This window comes from Thamnophis sirtalis, unplaced genomic scaffold (genome assembly GCF_051295495.1).
Source record: "Thamnophis sirtalis isolate CommonGarterSnake01/CBP01778 unplaced genomic scaffold, rThaSir2_p1.2 scaffold_1, whole genome shotgun sequence".
In the NCBI taxonomy this organism is placed as follows: domain Eukaryota; kingdom Metazoa; phylum Chordata; class Lepidosauria; order Squamata; family Natricidae; genus Thamnophis; species Thamnophis sirtalis.
The window spans coordinates 43,915,215-43,928,791 of NW_028261381.1; the positions used below are offsets into that span (position 1 = coordinate 43,915,215).

The following is a 13,577-nucleotide window of genomic DNA, read 5'->3' on the forward strand; positions in this document are numbered from 1 at the left end:
CCATCTAAAAAAAAAAGTCATATTTAAATGCAAGAATCCAAGTCATGCATGTATGAGTTAATCAAAGCTCAGTACAGTAGCCTTGTCAAAATGAATGAAATAATAGTAGATAGAAATGTGCTATTTTCAGTGTTGGGCTTTATAGGACTATCACTTCTGATGACTGACAAGGTCTGCTGAGGTTCATTGAAATTATAATCAAAATCAACTTATCTATGCTCCTATGACCGAGCTTCACAATAATTATGCTTTTTTCCTCCACAGAATGAAAGCTTATTTTCCTTTGGCAAAAAAACATGTTTTCAGAGATTTCAAATTTCTTATACCAGTTTAATGATTATAATTTGTTACAAAATGTCTAATTTTCTTCCCATTTCTTTCAGATTCCTTGAACTTTAGTTATTTAAATCAGATGCTGCTATATGCTATTAAGCATTGTTCCATCCCTGGATGTATTATTACCCAAGACTATTTCCTTGTAACTTCCCTCCTCTTCCATAAGTTTCATCTCTAATTCCTCTTTGACATTTGTTGCTTCTACAGCACAAATACAAAAAACCCTCTCTCTTTATTTCAGACACTGTCTACCTATTCTCTGAATGGAATATAGATTCTTTAAAGGCATATTTGGAATGAGAGGAAAATACTATAAGTTTCTAAATTAAAAGTAATTTTAAGTTAAAAGCTAGACTCACATGGAATACAAAGTTAGCAGTTTCAGGTGTTGTTTTTCAGAAATACGTTTTATACTTTTAAAAATTTTAAATAGTGCACGAGCTCCTAGGGAGCCTGACATGCTTTAAACAGGATATACACACTGACTACACAAATGAATTATTTCAAAGTTTAGAATCTAAGAATATGAATATAATTCCTCCACTGAAAAGAGCAGCAAGAGAGCAAATGCTTCTTCCTTGCGACTTTTCTCCAAATTTCATGGCCAAGAGTAGACACTGAATTTCATTCTTACCAAAGCAAATGTCCAGGAGTTAAGCCATCAGGTTATGCAACATGTTTAACACTTAACGGTATTTATCTTTCTTGGGAACATTCGTTCTTCCCCACAGTAGATTTCTTAACTAAAGGAGTTAATAATGATTATAAACAATGATAATGGATTATAAAATTCAGTAACTTTAGATCATATTAATTGTAAGTGAAAATGCAAGTAGATCAATGAATTAAGTCATAACAATTCCATACACCTCTATAAATTGCATTAAAAGTTACATGGAAAAGACTTCTGCTGTGAGTTTATGTGCCTAAAAAGGGGAAGATTTATATAAACCCCTCAAGCACAAATTCCAGTGCCACCTAAAAGTACATTCCAAGTGAAGTAAAATAATCCTTCCTGCCCAGTAGGACTCATTTTCTATGAACAGTTCTTTATATTCAAGAAACAGCAAGTACTCATACATTAACATATTAAGTAAAACTCTTCAGATCTGTTAAGAGTTTGATCAACATCATAGAATTTGGATTCTTTATTTGCAGCTCTTCAATTAGGTTGACATCTTAAAGAGAATCCAATTTGTAGGAAAATGAAAATGAAAAAAAAATCCAGTCCATATATAGTAAATTTAAAGAACAGAGGAGAAAGGGCAGGCTTGAATCCCAATCCTATGGGTTACTTGTGGAGAAATACAAAGGATTGGGTTCCAAGTATCTAAATTGAAGTTCAACTATTATTTCAATAAATGTAAAATTCAGGGGTTGTTTTATTTAGATCTATAGCCATGTGTCCATTATATTTTCAAACTGTAATGAATAAAATGCATTCCAAGGCAAAGCTACAAGCTGGGAAGCAAATACTATGAGACTTTGTAAATAAATTTTATTTAAAGCAAACATTTACTGGTTTGTCTTCTTCCTACTGGGAATCACAGTTTAAAACATTTAATCTTTCTTACACTGTATGTCAAAAGCTTTTGAGGATTTCATAGCATAAATGAGGTAGTGAAGAAAGTCTAAAAAGGCTTAAAATGCAACAACGCAGGATCAAATTTCACAATACAGGGTTTAAGAAATATTCTCAATATAAAAATTACAAGGGTGAAGAAGTAACAAGTATGGATGAAAGAGACTGAAGAGCTAAGGAGATTAAAATTTGAAGATACATTATTCATAGTGCCCATGTTAAAGTATTAAAAAGACACCCATAATTCAAATAAATGTATTCAAGTATGCAGTACAAAGTTTTGCATTACCGGCAACTAAATATTACATAGTAATTGATGCAACAGTAGTTACATTATTTTGTAACCACTAATTGGATACATGCTCAACAATTATCTAAAGCACTTTTAATGTAGCTAAAGGGCTTAAAATTTCAGATTTTTTTCTGAAATGTCTGTAACCAATTAGAGCATAAACTGTGCAAGAACTGATTTTACTAAGTAGTGGATCCCTCTCAGATATGAGGATAACTTAACAAAATCTTTTAGATTTTACACCCAGTAAGTAACAGTTGCTACTGTACTGAATTTACGCTGAGGTAATTTCCATGCACTTAAGAGTCACAGCTGGTAAAAATGGGACATCAGCTTGAAACAAGAACTTAACATTTACAACAGTAATTTGATTTTAAAAAAGGCAGGTGAATGAAAACAGTAATATGACACAGCCATAAAAATGTATACTAGTGGTTTAATTAGAGAGTGATTATTCAGATCTGAAAAAACCTCAATTTTTGTTACTACAATCACAAGTACAATTCATGTAGCACACGTGACAATTATTTTATTGTCTGAGATAAGGGAAAAGTTGGTATACCAACAATTGTACTTATTTATTGCAAAGATAGTATTCCACCTGTAAAGGAAATGGCATTTTATTCACATAGCACACTTTTTAAATTCAAAATGTGGCGTTCTGTATGAAATGCTAATGGAAAACAGTGATCCCTATCCACTAATAACTTAAGTTTAAAAAAAAAAACTTACTAATGTCACTATAGAAATTTTATGTATTTCAGCTCTTAAATCACGTTAATCTATATAACCATTATTAACAGCTCTGTGTGTCTATTACTGCATCAAGCCAAACATTTAAATGCACTTTCACATCAAAAGATTATTATATAAACTTTTTTATTTTCATTCCCCCTTCTGAAAGTTACTGACATTTCAGCCCTCGATTAGTTTATGACAAATTGAGGCCCATGCCATTTTCACATTGCGTGGCTGGGGTCATCCTGCCATGGTTGTTCATCCACTTCCCACCAGCACATGATTCCCCAGGCAGTGGATGGCGCTCAGGAAGTGGCTCCCAAATAAGGCCCAACGTTTAACATGAAGTGCCACTGAGGTTTCTTCCTTATCGATGCTGACACAAGGGAAAAAGTTAGGTACACTGGTTATACTTACAAGCAGCTCCAATCCTGAGTTATTTATGATATATCTAAACATACAAAAATGTATGTACAATCTCTCCACTTTTTGTTGTAAACATTGTCAGTATACTTTACATATCCCTTCTTTGAAACATGCAAATCATACATACAGTATAAATACACAAAAAAATTACTCATTCATTCACTAAGCAACAAAAATCGTGGCTGGCATAGTCAATTATAAATAATGCATGAGGCATTCCATACAGCTAAAAGCAGCCATTTAATCTACTGTTCTTAACTGTGGTTGTGGAAATACTGTGATTTTTGCACCTTCTGTATCATTAGAGTATTTATAACACTATCATATGTGGAGACAGGCTCATTTACTAATCTCTTCAGAGTGAAAGATAAAGCAGCACTTATATATATATATACATATATATATATGTATAAGTTACATATCTATCTATATCTATATAAAGTGGACAACAGCTGCTGGATTTGCTCTTCTTAGACGATGATGAATTTTTGTCTAATATTCTTAAATTTAAAAAAGGGAAAGGAATCTAAACAACTGATTACATATTCATTCCTTGGGCACTTAACAGTGAATCCAGCATGTCGAATGTGTCTTTGTAGTCCATATGCTGACTGTTTGTACTGTACTCGTGACTGGCATCAGGACCGTTCTCCACTGGGTTCTTGTCCAGTTTCACGAGGGTGCTGAGATGTCCGTAGCCCACCTGGTATGTGACATGGGGAGGAGGGGGTAAGGGAAGGTTAAAAACAGAGTTGAGAGAGGATACATACTGCTTAACAGAGGAAGAACTAGATGAACTACCTGAACTTTTGGAACTTTTGCTCATTTTGGAATGATGGTTGTGAGAAGCATCATTGCTGAAGAGCTTCTTTCTTGAAGAGCCGGAACTAGAGACACTGCCATCGGAGCTCAAACCAACAGGACTCCTCAGAACAGCTGGGGTTAATCCGTCACTACCATGTTTACTGCTGCCACTATGCTTGTGACTGCCACCGTGGTGACGGTTCATGGAATGTTCCTTGTGCTTTTCCTTGCTAACATGAGGACTCGAGTGCTTGCTTTTCCCACTTCCTTCATCAGAAGAACTATGCCTCTCCGAGGAAGAGACTTTGATTTTCATTTTCAGATCTTCTTTAGTGGTATTTTTTTCCGTGGGAGGAATAGGGATCCGCAATTTGAGTGAGCCACTTTTGTCTTTTTTGTCTGGCATGTATTTTTCAGGTTTCTCTACACCCCCAATAGGAATTTTCATTTTAATAGGGGAAGCTACAGAACTGCTGTTTGATGTTTGGGTGTGTTTTTTATAGGGGGGCTCGGATCCCAGGTAGTGTTCTCTTATATCCAGTTCTAGGGTTTCTAGCTTACGTTTTTCTCTGTATTTATCCAGTGACATTTTCTGAGGCATTATCGTAGGTCCAGAGACAAGCTGCCCATGTTTGTTTCCTGCTTTGTGGGCTATAGAGTACTCAGAGAGTTTGTCGGCTCGATGATGCAATCCGGAATGTAACTGCAATGACGAGCTTGATGGATAATTGATGTTGAACTGAGCACCTGGCAACGAAGTCTCCTGTTTCTGAGAATACAATTGCTCTGTCCTCGTTTGTTCTTGATGCTGAGGCCAATCTTGGTGTGTTGACAAATTATATGAGGTACTTGGCATTCCTGCAGCTAATATTGCCAGATTATCTTGACTATCTTGAACAGACAAATTTCCTGAGTTCAAAGGAACTGGGGCAGGAAATGTGGACGTTGATGGTTTTTGGAAACTTGCATTTGCAGATACGCCAGCAACAGCATCCACCAAAATGGAATTTTGAACTAAAGAGGAGCTGAGAAGAGAGTTTTCAGATGCTTGGCCATCTCCTTTAGGTTTCCTAGCAGCCTGATTAGCCTGTGCAAGAACATACAAGTAAGTCAGTATCTATTCTCAACTGTACAATCTCTAAGGACGTTTCAAGTTCTACGGGGGTTACACAGATCCCAGAGAGAGTAGAATGCATAAGCACAATGATTGTCAATGCTATGAACAGAGAGGCAAGGATCCAAATTTGGAAAACATTATTTGTACTCTCTCCCATTTCATTCCATCAACACTATCTTTCATATGGCTTCTCAGGACCTATCCTAAGCCCTGCATTTTAAAAAACATGGGAAAATAAAGAATTTCCAAGTATCATTCGCCAGCCCTCTTACTTTGGTGTGAGCACAAATCTGCTTATACAGTAAACTCTCCTTCCTGGTAAGCTAGACTATATGGACATGTTCATATACTTTTGTTTAATAGCAACATAGAGTCCTTCGCCATTATCATCTTTTAAGATGTTTTCTTCAAATTACCAGTCTAGTCTACACTTCCTGAAAGTTTTGCAACCATGTTCCGTGAACCGGCACTCGCTGTGGCATGCCAAAAACTGAGCTACACAAATAAGCGAAGCCCCCTCTGCCGGATACAGGCAACATGTGAAACCACACCCATCTGGTTTATGGAAAAACCTCTCTCCACGGAACTGGTCCCTGGTGCTCAAAAGGTTGGGGGCCACTGATCTAAAAAGTGACCCCTCAAAAACTAAGGAATCTGTGCATCAGTCAGAGGTGGTCCAGTTATATTCCATATTCCACCAATGAAGAACAACAAATCGTTCAATTTCATTGGCATTTTTGCTTTATACTTATTTAACACAGATTTATCCTGAAAATCAAATAGTTTTAAGAAAATCAAGGTTCACTTTAAAATTTAAGGTGGAATACCATGTATGTATAAATAGAAGCAGATTCCAGTTACCGCATGAAACCCTGGGGGAAGAAGACGGACCCTCAAAATCTGCTCAGCAGGTCTCTTAACAAACAAGCAGATAATTTAAAAGGGATATGGTGATTATAGGAAAAAGGAAAGTGAAGGAAAATATACAACATTGGATTCTATTTAGGATTTGTCCAGAATACTTAAAAGAAAGCTAAAGCAGAACATTAAGGCCCACATATTAACATATTAGCAACAACAGTCTTTACCAAGAGATTCTTACCCTCCAATTTCGAATTCTCTTTAGTCTACTAGGAGTTTTCTCCAGTATCTGAAGAAATTCATGTGTTAGTTCTGTGAAAGAAAATAGATGTAAAATTAATGCATTTGAATTGTTAGCTAAAATCCTTAAGTTAATTTTCAGTCTAAAAAAAAAAGGACAATTTTATTATTGATAAAAAGTTTTTATCTATACAAAGAAAGCATACACAAATTAAGATTTAAGACTTGCTGTTAACAGTTATTATCTCCTCCCATAAAAATTTACATATGGCAATGCTTAAGAATATGCAAAGAATGAGAGGAAGGCACTTTTTTCCTAATATATACAACATGAAAAGTGGACAACGTGTGACACATATTAGCCCTCCCCTTCTTCACCTCAAGATTTCAAAATTTGGTATTGCCGGTGCAATGTTAGCCTGTTTTTCAGAGTGTCGCAGAAAATGATTCTTATGGGGCTTTCCCTCAAGCAAAATTGGGGTAATTTTTGAGATGGTTCTAAAATGTTGGCTATTCTCCCTCCATTAATATCACGGCATCACACACACACCCCGGCCCCCAAATATTGGGAGATGGAGCTGCAAGTCCTCACAGCTCAAACATTGATCACACCATGTTAAGGCCTAATAACAATTGTTTTATCATAGCTTGATGCTTGAACCCAATTATTGTGTCCTAATGCTATATGGGAAGCAGGACATTATGTCTTTTTATACAATCACTGCTAAAATGTACTCTCAGTAAAAAGCATTGCATTTACTGTTTGCTTTGCATCAACAAGATTCTTCATTTTTATACAACATGTTTTTTCAAATATTACAAACTATAGAAAAAAATTACCTAGATTTCTGTAATCTTCAGAAAATAGAAATTCTGAAGTAGTATACAATAAAATATATGCAACATTAATACAAAATACTAATACAACATTGTGTCTTGGAACATTGTTTAAGAAAATTAACTCATTATTTTTATGCTAAAGATATAATAAATTTCAACCAACTTTGGTATGTGTGTTATTGTCTTCACAACTTGTAATACCATATTGGTTAAATATTACTGATACGGTGAACCAGATTCTTCAAAAGCAGTTATGGCTAAAGTGTCAATAGTCTGTTGAATTATATTCTAAACCTCTGAAATCTATCAATATATGAAGAATGTTGACTAGTGCTTGGACTATGGAAAAAACAGAATTATATATTCATGGAAAAATGTCTATATCTCCGAGTCTAAATGCTGGCTTAAAGAAATTTGTTAGCCTCTGAATTCATATTGTATTCATGGAGAGACAAGACTCGATAATATAATTCCTTATGATCTAGGTTCAATTCATTGTTTAAAGGTTGAATTGCAATCTACAGTTGATAATTCCAGAGGAAAAAGTTCCAAATGTATCAATGTAAAATAAATTAGGCAAAACTTGTCTATCAGTACAGAGTCTCATTTTAATTAGACAGAAAGAGAAAATGGTAGCTTATGGAAAGAATGAAATTATGACGTATTCTTAGAGAGGGGGGGTTTCCTTGTTACATTTATATGGCCACCCATCTCACAAAAAGTGACCCCGGGTAGCATATAACAACCTTTTTTTCCTGATTTTCTTTCTTACACTATTCTTCCTTATTTTCTTTGTTTCTTTTCTAATATTTGTATTGTTTTTATATTGTTACAATTTCTTAGGTAGGTAGGAAATAAAATTTCACTCTCTCATTTTCTTACTTTTGAAAACAGGCCCTTACAGACACCCTCCCCCACCTCCCAAAAAACATTTCCTCCCCAAATGGCCTATTTGACAGAGTTAATTCTTCCAATTAGTTCTGTTTATGTGAACTGGCACTGATAGAACTGCTACTTGCTAGCTAAACATAGCTAGCTAGTAGATTTTCATGGTTCTGAGAATTTTCATTTTAATTGATTGCCTAAAATTAATTTAATATTTTTATTAGGATGTTCTCTTGTGCTGCAGGTGGCAACTCACTGAAAAGGTCAGCAAAAGATGAAAAATACAGAGAGCCAGACTGACTCTCCTCACATTATTTTCAATCAGAATACCAAAATACTTTCAGTCAGATGGCCACAACTTACTTCCTCTTATTAAATCCGCATCTACTAAACTTTGAACTTTAAAAATGACCATTAGATGGTAATGGTTATTGTAAAGTTCAAATTTTCTGTACCTCTTCACTTGGCTAATAGGCTTGTTCTGAATATGGTATTTCATATAATTTAAACCCAGAACAGGTAGGGGTTTTTTACATTTAGTTTTGTAACTGTATCTATATCATTATCCCACTGATGCAATCACATCACCTGGCAGAATATTTTCTCTCCCTTCCCAAATGTGCTGCAGAAAGATGTGGTCTGAAATCTGAAGACAGCATAGATGGTTATGGAAAACTCCACTGCACAAGAACAAGCCAACAGCTCAATGAAGCCCAAACTTTCTTAATTAGACTCTAGAAGATGGCTCACATTACATTCTGAAAGATCAAACCTTAGTCTTCAGGAAACTAAACACAATGTATAAGTTACCCAGTTACCTTAATAAGTTACCTTAATATACGCTGTGATACAGTGTATTCACAATCAAAGCAATTATTTTAAAAGGATGTAGGAAAGTTGGTATTACTTACCATCAAGTAATTCTAAAGTTACAGAAGCATCTACATATTCCCACCAATGTTTTCCATCCGTTGATACGGGGATTTCCCAGTTAGACCACTTGCAAGCCAAATGTATACATACACATGCTATCACAGTTGGCTTGTACTGAAGACAAAATGTAGTAAGGTGCAGACTGTGGTCGGGAATGTTTCATAATGAAAGAATAAGGGTCAATCATGGAAAAGACAAAAAACAAGGGGAAAGAATTTGTCAACATATATTCAAGGCAATTGTTATGGATAGTTTTGTTTTTTTTTAAGTTTCAAATTTTGGATTTTATTAAAAAAATTAAAATCTTAAGAAATGTAACAGAATTGAATGCTTCTTGTGCTAAACACGTGGAAATATTGTTTTACATTTAAAACATACATCTCAATATTGAAAAAAGCCAAAATATTAATGCATATAACATTTTTTGCAAAAATTGGCTCATCTAGATTTTACAGCATCGTTGTTTTATTTTGAAAGTCACTGATAATAACTAAGCTATCAAGGAACGAAAAACTGAATTTTTATCTTCAAATCCAGCCAGGAAATATAGAATGTTTTAATTGCTATTGTTTAAGAAAACAATGCATTTTTATACATAATAATGTTAATCTTATTATTTAAATAATATCTGTTATTTCAAACACTCCAAAAATAGCTCTGGAAAGGTCACCAAAGTTTTCCACCTTTCAGCCACACAACTACTGTAACTTCTTAAGATAATCAGGTGACACTGGAGCCACACTTTCATTCACCCCAATTACTTTAATGAAGTTTGCAGATTTTTTTCTTTTTATTAAGTTTAATATCTTAATTGAATTCAAAGTTCCCAGGATATCTCATTTTCCTGTAGGTTTTTTCTTATAATTTTCCAGATGAAATCCTTAATCCCATTTTACTTTCTGCTACATACATGCTAATCTACTTCTAGCTCTCTTTTGTTTTCTTCTTTGATTGTCTCAAGGCAGAAACACTAAGTTAGAAATTAAACAACAATATTTCCCAATTCTTAAAAATCTTTTACCCACAAAATTACCAAATGAATTACTATGTGTTTTATGCTGTGCTTCTTAGCATTAAATATCTTCCTTGCTCTGCCTTTCTCTTCTGATATGTTTACCAAGGTTACGTTTTTCACTGCAATATTTTACTTTTATTTAAGTCTGAAGACTCACTGGACAGTATCTGACCAGTTAAGTAATAAATGGGGCTTAAAAAAAAAAAGACAATAACTACATTACAGAACCAGATAGCTTCTGCAATGGGGAATATTTAAGCTGTTTCTAATGTATCTAAGAACGTATTTTAACTAATGCCTTAATTTCATTTTTTTAAAAACAAACTGATATTTTTATAAGAAAAAAATTGCCGTTAACTACAAGGGTAAACTAAAAACAGCTTTGTACTTACCAAGAAGCTCGGATTTCTAGGTTAAGTTTATCTCTCTGTAATCTTTAGCTGCTATTCAGGCTACCAATTTTAGACTTATGCACTCACAATCGAGAAAATGCCACCAGAAAGCACCACTACACTTCACATCGTGCATTTAACCCCTTTGTGCCGTTAGGCCCTTGTACAATACACCGCACTGCAAACAGGAAGGTACCACCACAGTAGACAGCCCAGTCGCCTGTTGCAACAAGGGTTAGACACAGGTAGGGGACCCTGCAGTAAAGGAAGCTATAGTGTGCTACAACAGTGCAACAAAGAGGTTCAGGATAACAACCTGTTGGTAGCCATGAAATAGGATGTCTGTGCCAAATCCTTGCTTGCTGTAAGAAAGAAAAATAATTAGCCATCAGTAACAATGAATTAATTATTAAAATGCCATGTATGTGATGCTCAAAAGCTACTTGCAAAAATAATTACCCAATATTGCACAACATTTTCATTTTCTCCACCAGGAAAACTAATTGCTTCTTTAAAACTGAGAACATTCTCTCTTATTTAACATTATGGCTAAAACAAACTACATGTTTCTGGTAAATCCACTAACTTGAATATTTGCATAATTTCAGGCTGACATGTCAATTATGTAATTGCTTATATTATTCAATCCACAGAACAAGTGCTACCAATAAGGAAATAAGTGTAAACAGTACATTCAACAAGAGTCCCTTTTGTTTTCAAAGGACATTCTCTGCCACAGTGATGGGGAAAACGCCATTGTGCATTCAGTGGGTATTGAAATACAACGTAAAATTTAAAGTCAGGATTATACACGCTGATCTCTCAATGCCTTACTTCTTTTTACAGCAGTCTCCCAAAAAGGCTACATTTAGGGATGTTCCAGTTCAAATTCAATCTGAAGTGTACAAATGTAAGTTAACTCTGAATTATATTTAATGTAAAGATGATTTTTTAAAAGGACCAATAATGATAATGTTGCTAACAGACTTGACTTCTATTTAGACAATGAAAATGCAATTCTTTTCGTCCTTTTTAAAGATCCTTCTCCATTGCCTGAATTTTGAGTGACCAGGGCAGGTCTCAAAACAGGTGGAAGGAAGGACTGATGGAATAACTAGTTATGCATATGTAATTGTTTGTTCCTCATGAATTCTGTATATACTAAAAATTAAGTGAATATTTTATATATACTTTTTACATGTAGTCTTTGATTTACATAAACACATTTGAGCCCAACATTTATGCTGCTAAGTAAGACAGCTGTTAAGTGTATTCTGCCCCACTTTATGACATTTCTTGCCAGAGTTGTCAAGTGAGTCACTGTAGTTGTTAAGTTAGTAATAGGGTTGTTAACTGGCTTCCCCATTGACTTTGCTTGCCAGAAGATCACAAAAAGTGAGCCTAGGACACAACAACTGTCATAAATATGAGTCCGCTGTCAAGAACCTTGATCATGCGGTCTTGGAGATTCTGGATTGGTCCTAAGTGTGAAAAATGATAAGTCACTTTTTCAGTGACATTGCAACTTCAAACGGTCACTAAATGTTGACAACTGCCATAAGTCAAGAAATACCTGTATATTCTTTTTCTTAAAAAACATTTAATATGGGTAATAAAATTTCAGATTAAATTAAATAAACATGAAAAGTGACATTAACTCAAGAAATTAAATGCTTGTTGAATTAAAAACACTTTCATGTCAAAGTATTAAGCAATCATAAGGGACAAAAAAAATCCTTAGACAAGGTGGGAATGTTCTACAAATCTAGAAATCTTAAGCTCTGGATAGATCAGAAATAGTAATAATAATTGATGTGTCACTGAGAAAGTTCAAGAGATTTATATTTCCTATTCAAAAAGCCTAGGGGAGAGCCTCTGCATCAGATATTAATACACTTGAAAGATAATTTAGTATAGTTCTTCAATAATCTGGATTTAAATCATTTATGTGTCCCATGTAAGAAAATAACCAATATTTTATACCTGGGTTTGGAAATTTTACAATATGAAAATCACATGAATTTAAGATCATGATGTTTTAAAGAGCCATGGTGGTGCAATGGTTAGAACACAGTATTGCAGGCTAACTCTGCCCACAGCCAGGAGTTGGATCCTGACTGGCTCAAGGAATTCTGGCTAACAAAGGCCCAGAAGAAGAGACTTTTCTGCAGCAACATAATAACCCTCAAGGTGAGGTCTGCCTCCACCCATCCTTTTAGCCTTCTGTAAGAACCTTAAGATATGGCTCTGCCAGTTGGCCTGCAATCCAAATGGGAAGTGTTTTCCTGGAGATGGCTATAAGATTAAATCCAAGTTCTCACCTCTCTACTACATTGTAAGACTCTCCTATCTTAGCTACTTTTCTTAATCTTTTATATTTTATCAGATTGTAAACCACTCAGATTTGTATGATTGTTAAGATGGGTGGCAAATAAATTAAATAAAATACATGTATTTACAATAGAAAAAATATTAACGGTTGCTAATGTCCTCTGAAATTAGTTACATTTGATTATGAATTTTCTATTTTCTCTTAAACAGGTCATTCAACAAAAAGTATGTAAAAAGTACATGTTATTTCAAAGTGCTACAAATTATACTCACAATTTGCTTATGAAAATTATAAACTGCCTCAAAAATGACCAAATTCTATTGGTGGATGGTAAAATAGCCTATATGGATCTTTTTGGAGGAATTTCAAGATCAAAAGACTAAAAATATTTATTAAAAGACTGAATAATTAAAGCAGACTGTTTCAAATTTAAAACCGAGTTTTCACTCAACATGTGTAGCATTTCACAGTATCCATCCTGCTCTTTTTAGAGATTCTTTATTCCAGTTATTCTCCTCCATTAATTCCATAATTGTCACAAGGAATCAGAATACCACAAGAAAAGCAAAAGGGCAGTGAACCTGTAGATAATCCTATGATTATCTGGCAATATGTCCCATTAAATTCAGTGGAAGCCATTACTGGATTATTAAAATGAAATCACCATGGTTTAAAGGTTAAAAGTGAATTACCCATGTTCAGAAACTGAATTCTACCAATGCTCGGCTCATATCAATGCAGTGAAAGATTTTGTATTAATATTTACTTGAAACCCACATAGAAA

The 13,577-nt window shown here is 34.4% G+C and overlaps 1 protein-coding gene across 4 annotated transcripts in view; it reads right to left on the reverse strand.

Annotated features, from left to right (window-relative positions):
• The window catches only part of CCNT2 (cyclin T2), a 34,896-nt gene that overhangs the window by 4,830 nt on the left and 16,489 nt on the right, over positions 1–13,577 (reverse strand). The window contains exons 6-10 of one of the 4 annotated variants that reach the window (XM_014055038.2): positions 10,778–10,823; positions 9,033–9,196; positions 6,398–6,468; positions 4,176–5,265; positions 1,813–4,077 (exon numbers count right to left, since the gene is read on the reverse strand). In XM_014055038.2, the coding sequence (XP_013910513.2) occupies positions 4,013–4,077; positions 4,176–5,265; positions 6,398–6,468; positions 9,033–9,196; positions 10,778–10,823 (1,436 nt within the window). In that variant the 3' untranslated portion in view covers positions 1,813–4,012. Of the gene's footprint in view, positions 1–1,812; positions 5,266–6,397; positions 6,469–9,032; positions 9,197–10,461; positions 10,824–13,577 lie in introns of those variants that run through there. The other 3 variants (XM_014055037.2, XM_014055036.2, XR_001312848.2) reach the window with 3 other exon arrangements.